This window comes from Megalobrama amblycephala, linkage group LG4, assembly GCF_018812025.1.
Source record: "Megalobrama amblycephala isolate DHTTF-2021 linkage group LG4, ASM1881202v1, whole genome shotgun sequence".
NCBI classification, from domain to species: Eukaryota; Metazoa; Chordata; class Actinopteri; order Cypriniformes; family Xenocyprididae; genus Megalobrama; species Megalobrama amblycephala.
In genome coordinates, this window is record NC_063047.1 from 28,479,987 (window position 1) to 28,494,420 (window position 14,434).

General features: G+C 36.6%; 1 protein-coding gene across 1 annotated transcript in view; it reads right to left on the reverse strand.

Moving 5' to 3' along the window:
* pdlim5a (PDZ and LIM domain 5a) overlaps positions 1 to 14,434 on the reverse strand; it is a 61,867-nt gene that overhangs the window by 33,874 nt on the left and 13,559 nt on the right. Inside the window, exon 3 of the mRNA XM_048188691.1 lies at positions 12,151 to 12,302. Coding sequence (XP_048044648.1) covers positions 12,151 to 12,302 — 152 coding nt within the window. The remainder of the gene's footprint in view (positions 1 to 12,150; positions 12,303 to 14,434) is intronic.

Below are 14,434 nucleotides of genomic sequence, written 5' to 3' on the forward strand. Positions count from 1 at the left end.
ATGAATCATTTTGACCTTTAAGGATGTTCCCAAAGGGAGGTTTTGTCAGATATAGCTTCTGAGTACAATTTTGTCCTTAAAATATAGCCACACACATCTTGAAGAGTGTATTATATAACAGGAGATGTAAGCATTTGCTCCTATATGTGGACCCTTTGCATCTTTGTTTCTATGTAAATACCCACACATGCACACGTGACTTCATAAGAAGGGGGCATACCCCTCCACGGAGGTCTTTAGAGTGAGATCCAGCGGGTCGGGTCAGGTTTAGCACTCTTGATCCGGTCAGATGAACATGAATGGTCACACTGCTGCAGTTATGAGCTAATAATCTGTTCTTGGTACACTCAATATAGATTCACAGGACACAGAAGACAGCCAGAACATTGCCAGAGAGAGAAAGAGACAGAGAGAAACTACTCTGCTTTAATACATGTTACTTAACTGAATCCTTTGTATTAAATGCAGTGATTGGTACTTATGAAGTAGTTATTTTAACAAACCCAGTAGCATTCAATTAATCAAATTTGAAGAAAATCTCCTTCCCAGCAAAGGTCAAAATATTTATAAATTAGACTATTTTAAGGAGCCAATGTCTTGTATAGAATGAAATAAGCAAATTCAGATATTAAAATAGCCTTTTTTAGAACACCAAGACATATACTACCATTCAAAAGTTTGGGGTCAGTAAGATACTTTGTAGGGCCGGGACAATACATCGATTCTCAATTCACGATAGAATGTTTCTGGATCGATTCTGATATTTTCTCTCTCGAATTGATTCTGAGCTTAGTTTTAACAGCAGATGACACTCTAAGGCCATGTCCACACTAATACGTTTTCGTTTGAAAACGTATATTTTTCTCTCCGTTTTGGCCTTCCGTCCACACTGAGACGGCATTTTAAGTCAACAAAAACATAGCTTTTGGAAAACGCTCTCCAAAGCGGATAAATTTGAAAATGCCGTCTTCGCGTCGTAGTGTGGACTGTAAAAACGGAGGCTTTTGAATACAATGACGCATTTTTAGTCATGTGATGCAGTCATATGACCAATTCAGCCAAGACAAGTCTCCCAGTCTACATTCTCGCTTGCTTTGGCCACTTTATACTCCTGTGTTACTCGCAGCAACAACTCCACCACACTGTCGGTCCATTTAAAAAACTCAGTGCCTTTCCTCGACATTGCCTCAAAGTTTCAAAGAGCCAGAAAGTGAATAAACGCCTAGCGGGAATGACGCAGGTCGAAGCTTTACTCATGCGCAGTAGGGGGATGTACGCGTTTTCATACGTTTCAGTGTGGATGAGCAACTTTTGGAAAACGTTTGAAAATGATAGTGTGGACGCGGAGCGTTTTTAGACGAAAACTCAGTTTTCACATATATCCGGATTAGTGTAGACGTAGCCTAAGCTAGTTTTTAAAAACACTCAAATGTTCATGAAGAAGACTGCTGGACAGCGTTCGTGCGTTAGGCTGAGTCATGTAAGTGGTTAAATATACTTGCACCTCAGCTCAGAATGCTCATACTGTATGACTTGAGATTAATGTAAACACAGCCCACTGTGAACATCCTTGTAATTCGCTTTAACCTTTTCGAACTTTATGAACGATTATTTTAGGTTTAAGAGGTGTGTGTAAAGAAACCAGAAACAAGCAGAGTAAAGCATGTAGTGCCATCTTCTTTTTAAAAACTAAGCTCAGAATCGATTTGAGAGAGAAAACTAATTGCATCAGCATCACTCAGATTCTTAGAACATTACATGAACTTAGAACATGTGTGTGTGCGTGTGTGTGTGTGTGTGTGTGTGTGTGTGTGTGTGTGTGTGTGTGTGTGTGTGTGTGTGTATATGTGTGTGTGTGTGTGTGTGTGTGTGTGTTGTCATCCAGAAACATAAGCTATCCCAGCAAACAGGGAACGTTCTCAGAACTTTGGCTAACGTTCTGGCAAGGTTCTCTCAACATGGTTCTTTCAATGTTCATAACAAAAGTTTCAGTAACAATATCAATAGAAAAAAATCAATAGAACCTTCATTCAGAGCGAACTGGACTTTAATAATGTTCTCAAAATGTTAGCACAAAAACGTTAATTATATGTCATTCATGGAATGTTTCCATTTTTATTTCTTTTTACTTTATCATGAATTCTGTTTTTTAAATGTTAATGCTTCAGAATGTTTAGAGAACATTCAAAAGTAATATTCCCATCATTTTTGCAAAATAGAATGTTCCCTCAATGTTTGAGAAATCCAAAAAAAAAAATGGTTTTAAAACATTTTTGAATATTTTAAATGTTCAGAGAACATTTAGAAACGTTTTAGCTGCATGCAAATCTATAAATGCAAAAGTGCCAATGAATTGTCTTAACACCCGTATGCAGCTATATTTCTAAAATCATGTCCTGAGAAGCTTCCTCTATTCCCTATGTAGTTGCTAGGGTGTTCTGGATGGTTGCTAGGTGGTTTTTTTACTGGTCCATCATCACGTCTCTTGTGATGTTCTGGTCTCTAGATACAGTATGGAACAGGTTTCTCCTTCAATGCAAGTCTGTGGGATTTTTTTTACCTACTTAATCATCCACTAAGAGAATATCATTTGTCTGATCACTTACATTTCCATACATTCATGTTTGTAGCACCAACAGTGCAAGACAGTGTACATCTACTGTACGGTGACATTATGACAACAGCAGAGGTCTCACACTGTCTCAGAGCATCTGTTTTACGTCTCATTTAGATCTCACAACCTGAGGCTGCAGTCTGACACATGACTCACTGATTTTCCTTCATTAATAACTAAAACACTTGCCAACTCCGATTTCCTATTCTGCTACAGTGTGTGAAAGTGACTGCTTGAGAAAGACTTATTAAAAACAACAAAATGAGATCTCCATTAAACAGGGAGAAAAGAGAGTCCTGCTTCTCAGACAAGGTCCTATGTTCACATATTCAAATGAAACTGCAATTGCAAATGCAATATTAGGCTTCCTCCAATTACAGAACCTTTTTGGTGTTTTTTCCAACTTGAGCCTGAGCTTTATATTCTCACTATATCATACTATATGAGCCAAAAGCCTGATGTATCACATATGATACAAAAAATATAACTAAAATATTTAGTCTAAAGTTTCAATAAAATATTCAATTTTTTAAAAAAAAAAGATTTTTTCTGTCTATTATTGACAGGCTTCACAGTCTTAAAGTACCTAAGAAACCAATACACTGATCTTAAGAACGTTTAACTTTCTCCAAAGAAATTTTTCTCCACATAGCTCAACTCAAGAACCATATGCACTGAAAAATGGACCAATGGCAGTGTGTTCAGGAAACCATGTGGTGACATTAGGAGTGCAGAAATTACTCACATCAGTTTTAAAGGGACAGTTAATCCAAAAATAAATATTGTGTCATCATGTACTCTGTCAACCTTTTTGTCACTTGGAAAAGAGCAACATGGGCATTATATATCCTGCTTAACATCTTCTGTTGAGTTACCAGAAGAAAGTCATACAGGTTTGGAATGACAGAAGAGTAAATAAATAATGACAGAATATTAATTTCTGTGTGAACTAATCCTTTAAGATGCAATGTTGAAATCGGAAATTAATATATCAGTATTCAATCAAGAGAGCGAGAGGACATGAAAGAGGGTAATTATTATATTCTTTTCAAGTACGAAACTATGCAATATTACAAAATTTCTATGTTGGTGGAAATTTCATTACGCTTTTAAATCCCTTCCAAATGCTGATTTTTATCCTGCTGTATCTCGCTAATGGAAAATGGGATTTTATCCAGCTGTGATATCCTGTGAACGCCAACACACACATTCAGGGATGTGCTCAGTGCAGGACAGTGTGTGTTTTTGTTCTAGCTGCAGCTTACACTTACAGTTGAGAGCTCAGAATACACTCACAGAGAGTTAACAGATAAAAGTGCAGGGGGGTTACGGAGTAATTTAATGCTTTGAGAGCTGTCATGAGGGAAAAAAACATGCCATATAAATCATATATGAGGCTTGTTCACGTGAGGGCAAACTGACCATCGAATGCACTCCAGAAACAGAGAAGAAAAGCAGGTTTTGCAACAACTAAGGCCCTGTTTACACTTGGCATTTTGGCCGATCGGATCGCAAGCGGACGACGCTAAATAAAGGTGTAAAAGGGGTCTAAAACTTTGAGTATTGTCACAGTTTGAGTTGTATTTTGTCCTGTTAAGTTGCTTATGTCTAGAGTTTGTTTTTCTTTGGTCACATGTTCCCCTTTGTTCTCAGCTTCCCGCCACTTGTTTGTTGTCATGATTCCTGATTTGATTAGTGTTTGAGTTCAGCTGCGTCTTGTTAATTAGTATCGTTAGATCTTCTGTTCACCTTGTATTTAAGCCCTGTGTTTGTTCAGTTCCTTTGTCAGTTCTCTGTTGTTAATACCTGGTTGTTTTGGACTGTTTTTTTTTTCCAGTCAAGTATCTTGTTTCTAGTTCATTTCAATAAATCTTACACTTCTGCACTTAGATCCATCAATCTCATCCTTTGCTGCAACCAGCTGTTACAAGTATGACCACTCAAACCCTCATGTGGTCGATTGCGTTCGAACAGCGCAAAAGCCCGCCTACTCTCCACCTACTGACCTAATGCATAAATATTATGGGAAGTGCGCTAGCCAGACGAGATTTAAACTTTGTCAGCTTAAGACCCAAGTTTGGTTTGAAGATGAAAAACATATCAAGCACAATGTTCTCTCACCATTCCTGATTTCTAACACACACAGCGTTCGGCGTGGTCTTGCGGCTGTCGAAGAGAAATGAAAGCTGCTGCTCTCCGCATGTTTATCTATCGTCTCCTTTCACGTTCATATTGTCTCATTCCGTTTCATATTGTTTATGCATTTAGCTAATGAAATATCAGTCAGAATAGATTAAACAGAAAAAAAAATTGTGTTCTCTCTGCATCTGTGTCCAAATGTCCAAACTGTTTTTCTATGAGAATTATGCTTCAGACATTTGGGACACAGCAGAGTGATAACTGTCCACGTTTTAGATCTGCAAGAATCAAAATTAAGTTCATTTGGGGAGAAAGTTGACATTTTCCAGGATCTTGATAAATATTAATAATAACAATGGTGATGATAATGATAAATTGTAGACATCTTTAATTGGTAGTGTATGAATCTGGGAAAGTCACATTAAAATTTAAATAAATAATGCAAATAAGTTACAGATGTAAAAAGTAAGTAAAAAAAGACAGTAATGACAGCAAAACAAAATAAGCTCTTATTCTTCTCTCTCTGTGGATATGAACCCATGTCAGGGTTTGTTATGGTCCTGAGGTTGCTCAAAAGTGGATTGGGATGGAGTTTAGATGGTTTAATTAAATCAAGCTAAACTTTTCCTCCAATCGGTCAGCAAATCACCTCCCACAAACCCCTGTAATCAAGTAACCTGCATTCAACCCTGCAGTAAATGGTTGAATCTGATGCTATGTTTGACGTATTCTGTGCCTAAGAAGTTGTGTGGTCAGTTTAATCTGAGCTCTGATTAGGATCTGGCACTCATGTGTGTGTTTAAGCATTCAGAACTAGTGAGGATCATTTGTGTGTTTGGATGTGGCTAAACAAAACGTCAATCCTGAACCGTAACTCAAGAACAGACAGATGCATAAACAACACGCATACAATCAAGGACAAACGCACAAAAATGGAATAAAAAATTACAGGTTTTCATGAAGCTGACAAGATTTGTTGTTTAGCTTAGTTTACGTGATTCAAGCTGTTGAGAGAGGGCTTTCGAGGGCAAAAAAAAAAAAAAACAAGACTGAGATTTCACAATTATTTTTCCCCAAAGTGCCTTCTTTGTTATTTCAGTGTATATAAACTCATTTTAGTTCATTAATGTCGAAACAGAAGCCTGCAGTGCCTCAGAACGGCCAACATAAACATCCTCCAAACACAACAAACGTCAACGAGGAAAGTCAGTCCACTTGTTGGCCATCTTGATTACGAGTCCAGCAAGTACAGCTCCTGTCTACTTGAATAGGGAAAGACTGAAACCTCAAAAACTGAATGTAAAAATTAAGTTTCAAAAACATCAAACCAGTCAAATCAACAACAGCATGCTTGCACTGTCTATAATAAATTAAATTACAATTATTTCTCCCTTTTTATTTACTAAAGGCCCATCTCTTCTCCTATACTGTCTCTAATGTCATGTAGTGCACACCAGAGCTCATTTAAGGGCATCTCGAGAACTGCACTCCAATGGTTCAAGTCTTACCTCTCAAGTAGGTCCTTCAGGGTGTCGTGGAGGGGCGAGGTGTCTAAGTCGCAACATCTAGCTACTGGGGTGCCTCAGAGCTCAGTGCTTGGACCACTTCTACATCTACATGTCACACCTCTCCTCATAAAATTGCACCGGTTGCCAAGTGCCTCTTGCATCAAATTCAAGGCACTGATGTTTGCCTGCTGGCTTGACACCCCTATACCTGAACTCATTACTTCAGACCTACATGCCATCCAGAAGCTTGCGTTCTGCAAGTGAATGTCACCCATCACAAAGAGGCACAAAATCACTTTCACAGACCTGAACTGTTCCCTGCTGGTGGAATAACCTGCCTAACTCAACCCAAGCTGCTGAGTCTTTAGCCATTTCTAAGAAGCTGCTGAAGACGCATATTTTTCAGCAACACTTGACCCTTTAATACTTACACTCACTATTCTAAATCTGTTAAGAAGACGTGCTGGACTGACCGGGACTGGTCACAGCACTTGCATATTGTTACCCTATTGTTAGTTTGATTGCTCTCCTCGTTTGTAAGTAGCTTTGGATAAAAGCATCTGCTAAATGACTAAATGTGAAATGTAATATGCATATTATGGAAAATGTATTTCTTATTTATACACTATAAAAAAAAATCTGTAAAATGAAAGTATCCTTAAAACAAGATAACAATTTAAGCTTATAAGAAAATATTTGTAACGGTGAAAGAAAAAATAAACTTGTTTTTCCTTTAAATTAAGCTGCAAAATCAGTTTATGCAATTAAGATGTTTAATTCTATGGGTCAGAAACCTTATATATGGACTTGATATGTGTGAGATCATCTGATGGTAAGTGAGATGAACAACAGCAGTGACACTGGCTCTCTCACAAGCGAACACAAACCAAAAGAAATCAATAAAATAATTCACTGCATGTGCTTTTAATTAACATGGAGCCTCTCGTTCTCTCAGTATAATCTACTGTCATCTATGAGAATCAACAGAAAGCCTGTAAAACTCCAAATCTCTCCACCATAACTGCAGCTAAAGCCGAGTTTGGCATCTCCACATAACGCTCCAATAAAACTCAAGCGTCCTCCATTAGCACTAAAAAGACACACACATGAACACACAAAATGTACAAATGTCTGGTTTTTGATTGTCTCGCTCAAAAATGTTTAATTCTCTAGTTTCCGATTTACACAAAAGCAATTTAATGAATAAAATCACTCATTACCTGCAGGCTGCTGTAATTACAAATAACTGATAAAATATATTTAAGAGGTAAGAGGTAAAACTAAACCCTAACCGCAACATAACCTCCTGGTAACCCAGACTAAAGTGTGCAGCAAACAGGAAGGATATTAATCTATTCATGCAATGCCCACTGAAGATTGCAATTTATGTTGCTTCCAAAAAATTATATTGTCAGAAAGAATACACAACTGTTGCTGAATGGCTGTCAATGGAGCAAGATGCCTTGTGCTGCAGAGGCCATTCTGCCAAAACTTTGTATTAGACCAATGCAAACACTTCTATCTATGTAAGCTAGATTTTGTGCATAACTTTATTCTCGAATGTTTCAGAGTGCAATTCATGCAACAGAAGTGTTTTTTGCATTTTCAGGGGCTTCTCATGAAGGCTTTTAATGAAAGTATTCTTATACAGTCAGTTTTCTCTTTCAGGTCGACTACTGTCATAACAGAGAAACAGTTTGAAGAGCCAAAAGCTTTGTAGCCAGGGTGCACATAAGTGGTACGCAGGTGCGCATGTGTGGTAAAAATAAACAATGCGCACCAGAAAACATGGAGGGAAGAGCTTTTGAGTACCAACATTTTTAAGGACCGGTTCACAGGGATTTTTCTCCATCTCTGGTAAGATAGCAATCATGATGATAAGTGTGTTCTTTAATTATTAGGTGTGCAACGGATCGCAGTTGATCCGTGATCCGTAAGGGTAAGGTCCAACTGTTCGGCATGCATGTGATTCGCGGATTAACTGCTAAATTTAACCATCATAGAGTGAAGATTTATCTTTTGGACGTGTTTTGTCTCGCCAATTAACACATTCAAACGATTTTAAAAGCGGAAGAAGAGGCGAAAATCGGGAAAAACTCGCGAGCTGTTATCTGCGCGCACAGCCTCACACCCCTGAAACACGCAAAGAGACTCGAACACTGAATTAATTCCTCTTTCGTGTTTACTTGTGCTTGAACAGACACATACACACAAAATTATGTCAAAATACCTGTCTCTGCAAGTATTCTCTGGGTTATGTCATAAGTGAACAGTTGAGAAAGTGAACAGTATTCGGTCCATGCTTTCCTTCTTAAAGTGACAGCAGCCTAATATTCTTACTGTTGTCTGAGTCATTAATGTTAGTAAAATAAAATAAAAATAAAAATCATTATCATCATCTACCATGTTCAAGAGAAAAGAAGATAGTGAGGAGAGCAGTCAGGAGGAAAGTGATGAGGACAGCTTTTAGGATAAGTGTGTTGCGTAAAGTGTGAGTACCAAGCAACATCTCCAGGTGCTCCCTTGAGAACCAGACCAAAAAAGTTATGTGCACCCCTGTTTATAGCAGCTACCTGAATGATAACACTTCTGATTTCTGATTTGGACATTAAATGAAAACTCTATTGCCCCCTTGATTAATGAGGTTTGGTACTTCCTGAAACATACTCAATGCAAGTACAGATGCGAAATGCCTAACCAGTGTATTGCAAGTCTGCAGCCTCATTGAACATACTACACATCTAGTTGACTAATAAATCTGGCATTGTAAATTATGAATATTGTTGGCTCTTTGACAAATTGTTTTTGCTCCTCTTTTGTAGTGGATAAATGTGCCTGCGAATTGCATAAATGTAAATGTACTGTAATTACTCAAGTGGGCGATGTCGGTCCATTAAAGCAGATATGTTAACATTCAGGTAGCTGCTATAAACATGTATAAGATCCAAACTGCTCAGCAAGATCCTTCTCAAATTAAAACAGTTGACCAGAAAGCAAAAACTGACTAGAAGACAGTTGAGACTAATGCACATTATAGCTCCCCTATAGGCTACACTGAGAATGCAACACTAACTGCATTGACACATTTCAGAAAGCCACAATGGTAGTTAAAAGCGTTTCACATACTTGAATAGAGCTGTGTGTACAGGTGATAAACCATGATGATCTGCATATCATACTTCATTAAGTATGCACACACACACACACACACACACACATTCTGCTGGTTTCAGATGGTGCTGATGCTGGTACAGTTCTATTTATATTAAGACCTAGTCAAAACCAAGAGAAGGTGATCACTTTACCATCACTATATATCAAAACAACACACTGCATTTGAACATGGATGGGATAAAGTCAATTGTCTGACATATTTAGTTTATCAATTTTAAAATGATTATAATGTGGATTACACAGTTTTAACTAATAAACCTTTTTTAACTAACTAATAAACCTAATGCACATTTGTCAGTCATACATAAATGAAACGGGTAAGATTTCTGCACTCAAAAAAAAAAAAAAAACATAGCATATATTATTATTAATTATTTGCATCTTTTTGCTTTTATGTATAGGACCTATTATGCTTTTTTTTTTACGTTTGAACATGAAAAATGTCTGCAAAGTTACCGTCACTCCAGCGGGAGTATTTATCTATATCAGTAAAAACTGTTTCTGAACTCCCTGAAATGCCTGCATTGTAATCTTGAGTTTTCTTCTAGGAACGAACAGGTCACAATATTTCACATTTAAATAATTCCCGCCCAAGGCATATGCAATAAACAGAGCGTTACTGACAGACTGGAAAGAGAGGAGCTGCAGCAATGTCAAATATGGGAAAAATAATGTTTTTTTGAACATTCATGCATGAAAAACTATTCTAGCAGACCCCAAAAACAAAATCAAGACTTTGAAAAAGGCATAATATGGCTTTTTTAAATAATCATATTTTCAAAATCCATTTATTCAAATAGTTTATAATCAGCAAAAAGCAGTTCATTGTAAAAACAACTGAATTTATTCAGTAAAAAGTAAAATGGTTAAAATATGGCTATATATCTGTGGAACAAGTAAAATTCAGTTAGTTAAAATGTATGAAATTGAAACAAATTGCATTTATTGATATATTGATCTAAACCTGGTTATTGTGCTTTTGAAACACATTCAGTTTATTTGTACCACTATAAAAATCTTGTTTCTTACCAGTTTCTTTTATGTATGACTGCCAACTATGCATCACATTAAGTTTATTAGTTTGTTTATGTTAAAACTGTGTAATCCAAATGGATGGAAATTTTATAAGCAATTCAAACACATAAATCTTACATTTAGGCCTGTATCATATTTTTTCCCATTTTTATTGTGTCTAACACAGCTCATTTATCTGTCCATCATTGCCAGTCTCTCTCTGTGTTTTCACTTCCACTAGACCAGTCCATGAGCGTTTTTCTGTCACCACTGGACACACTGAGTCTGGCCGTCAGCATGTGCGTGTGCGATTCCCAAGGCTTGACAGTGAGACAGAATTTTCCGTTAGTGGACCAAACAGGAAAACAGGAAGCTGGCACACACATGCAAACAAAACACACTTATTCTGGTCCCAAAACAGAGTCAAAAGTTTGGACAATTGTACTCAACTAGTTCTCTGCATTTACTACAGATTGTGAGTGCTTGCGCTTGTGCAAAGTGACAACATTGGGTCTGAGATATCAGTTAGCATTTGGTTCCAACCCGACACAGCTCAAAAACACTGTCATGATGCAAGTCTGATTGTTTTAGCTTTCATAAGGTCTTAGCCTTCAATTATTTATCAAGTCATGACAAATAAAAGAAAACCAAAGCATTGTATATATATATAAGATTTTCAGTAACATTTAAAATGTTATTTTGTTCCTCACACAAAGCTATCATATGTCTTGGAATATTATAGGGACCACATTTATGTTTTTTTTTTTTTTGTCATGTTTGTAGTTTGACAAGCTCATTTTAAAAATAGTATTTAAAAAAAGTGCAACAGAAGGCATTATTCCAAAAAAAACATTCCGAACAGTAGAATGCTCTATTGTTGTCACATGATCTCATGATGCATGTTAAATTCAGCGAGTGGCATTCAGGTATCACATTGAGAGAGAAAAAATAAATGATGATGATAAAAATAATAATAATAATAATAATAATAATAGCAATAATTATTTTTATTCTAAATACATAAAATATAATAAATAAATTAATTCATTACAAATAAATGAATAAATAAACAAATTAATTAATTAATTAATAAATATTCAAAACAGTAGAATGCTCTGAGTGGAATTCAGATAAAAAATAAAATAATAAATAAAATAAAATAATAAAATATTGATTATATAAAATACATATTAAATAAACAAATTATTAAATCAAAAATAAATAAACTCAATATAAAAATGTCAAATAATGAATCAAGAAAGAAATTTAGAAAATTGAACACTTCATTTTGCTTGCAATTCTGAGACACTACAGGCTCTGTTTCAACATTGATGAACTAAATTAGTTTATATACACTGAAATAACAAAGAAGGCACTTTGGGGAAAAAGAATTGTGAAATCTCAGTCTTGTGATTTTGCCCTTGCTCTGATAATGGAAGTTCAAGTCAGGCGCATTGCAGTTTGAGATACATTATTCCATGCATTGTTATGTACTGCACATTTTGGCAAAGGTAATAGATAGTTTGTATATTCTGTGCATACATATAATTTGAATACTGTGCACATATACTGCAAAAATAAGAGTGAGTGTATGTTATTCGGAACATAGTACTGTCTAGTAAAAAGTCTATTTCCTATATCTTTGTGTCCAAAATGTATTTGTCATTTCCAGTTACCAAAGCAGTGCATGCATATTCTTACTTTTGTAAAGCGAGGTTGAGTTTGTCTGTGCTGGCTTTAATCTTATTCTGAGCCTCAAGGTGGTTCATGCCGTCAGTGCTGATGCCATCGATGGACAGGACCAGATCTCCCACAGCGACTCCTGCTTTAGCAGCCTTTCCTCCATCCGAGAGCTGAAAAGACACACAGCTAATGGTAAAAACAACATAGTGACACATAGAGAAGCCAGACTTCTGACTACGTCGTTGTTACGCATGCTGCAGTCCAGACAAACAGACTGCAATTGCCTTCTGTGCTGATAGTAAAACTACACACATCACCTTCAAATTCTGTTGCTATCTGACTGACATTATCTGCATCATGCAAATTGATTGATTTGGGCTTGCTCTTTCAAATGCACAACTGATCAAACGATCTAAACATTAAGAATTTGTTAATGTTCTTGAAAAAAGGCTCACCAAGGTTGCATTTATTTGATTAAAAATACAGTAAATTTAAAATAACTTTAATTAATGTTAATTTGACTACTTTTGACCCTGCATTCAATATTTTTGGGTTGGCAAGATTTTTTGTATGTTTTTGAAATAAGTCTCTTATGCAGTAAAACTGTAATTTTGTGAAAAATTATGACAATTTAAAATACTTGTTTGTCTATTTGAATATATTTCAAAATGTAATTTATTCATGTGACCAAAGCTGAATTTTCAGCATCATTACTCCAGTCTTCAGAGTCACGCGATGCTTTAGAAATCATTCTAATATGCTGATTTGCTGCTCAAGATACTTTTCATATTATTAATGTTAGAAACAGTTATGCAGAAACGGTGACACATTTTTTCAGGATTCTTTGATGGATAGACAGATCAAAAGAACAGCATTTATTTGAAATAGATGAAACAGACATTATAAAACATCTTTACTGTCACTTTTAATCCATTACATGCATTCTTGCTGAATAAAGATATTCATTTCTTTAAAAAAAATTCTCACACCAAACTTGTGAACGGTAGTGTGTACATATCAGAATTCAAATAAAAGTGACTAAAACAGACATAGGCTGCACTTTTGAACTTGGGTAAAGTTTCACTGTGAAAGCTTTAGGAAACAAAAAGAGAGCATTAGACAGTAAAAGAAGCCACGTAGAGATTTACTTCAAAGACGGCTGAGCTTTCAACAGTAAACAACTCAGCTCTGAAACGGGACAAAAGTTCATGTTTAGTGCAACAAATCCAGCTCAAGTGGTGCGTAAATCACAACGGACGTCCCTGTGAACCTGAGGCCGGTGCGGTCGGGCCAATTCAAACAGAATTAAAGAAAAGACAACTCTGAAACCTCAGCCTGATGCACAAGTCAAGCATGACATTACAGCAGTGTTGCAAACTCGTGCGACTGTAAACCACAGTCCGCTTTCAATCTCAAACCACTCAAATGCTCTTCAATTATCACATGACCACCTCTTTAATAAGATTATCTTATATAAACAGAAACCCTGCAGATGGCAGACATATGCTTTCATGTGTGCTCAGCTGCCTTTTATACGAGACACTGTAAATGTTCTCTCGTTCATCATTGTTTTGCCACAATCCTGCATGAAAGCGTCCGCTCTTTCTAGTGCACATCTTTGAAATGCACTCGAGAAAAACATTTATGTGGTGAAAAGACAAGAACCTGGTCGAAAACATGTGTTATAAGAATGCAGCATTGCTGGTTTGAGGCCGCAATAACACAAAAGCCCGCCGCGTTCTTTGATTCCTGTCATAACTTCTGTTTCCACTGGAGAGAGTAAACAGAAATAAAACACAAGGAGCATCTGAGAGCAATTACAGCACAACAGCACCCAAAAAATGGCTAAAGACAACATGGATGCCGTTATTCACGAAACCACAATGTCGGCTATATAAAGCAAAAGCCAGTTTGGAGGTGGAAACAAATAATTAACTCGCAAACACATGTTTTTGGGGTTGTTTTTTAGCCATCGTGTGTGATTGTAAAAGCTTCTTGGGTTTTCTCATTAATGCACTTGAGAACATGTGGCGCGTTAGTCTTTGATTTAGTTCAGTTACAGAACAGATGTACGCTGTGCCCTCGAGGACAACAGCGGACACTGTGCACACACACCCACAATAAACACATCTGAAAAGTGTACGGAAGAAATTTCAAAGGATAGGAAATGGGACCAATATGAGATCTGATGGAAGATAAAGGAGCAAGTGTGTGTGAATGTGTGCACAAATGTATGTATGTTTTGTGAATGGGGTCAGGTCGGTTTTCGTGGTTTTGACTCGTCTGTAGGGCAGGGAGGAAA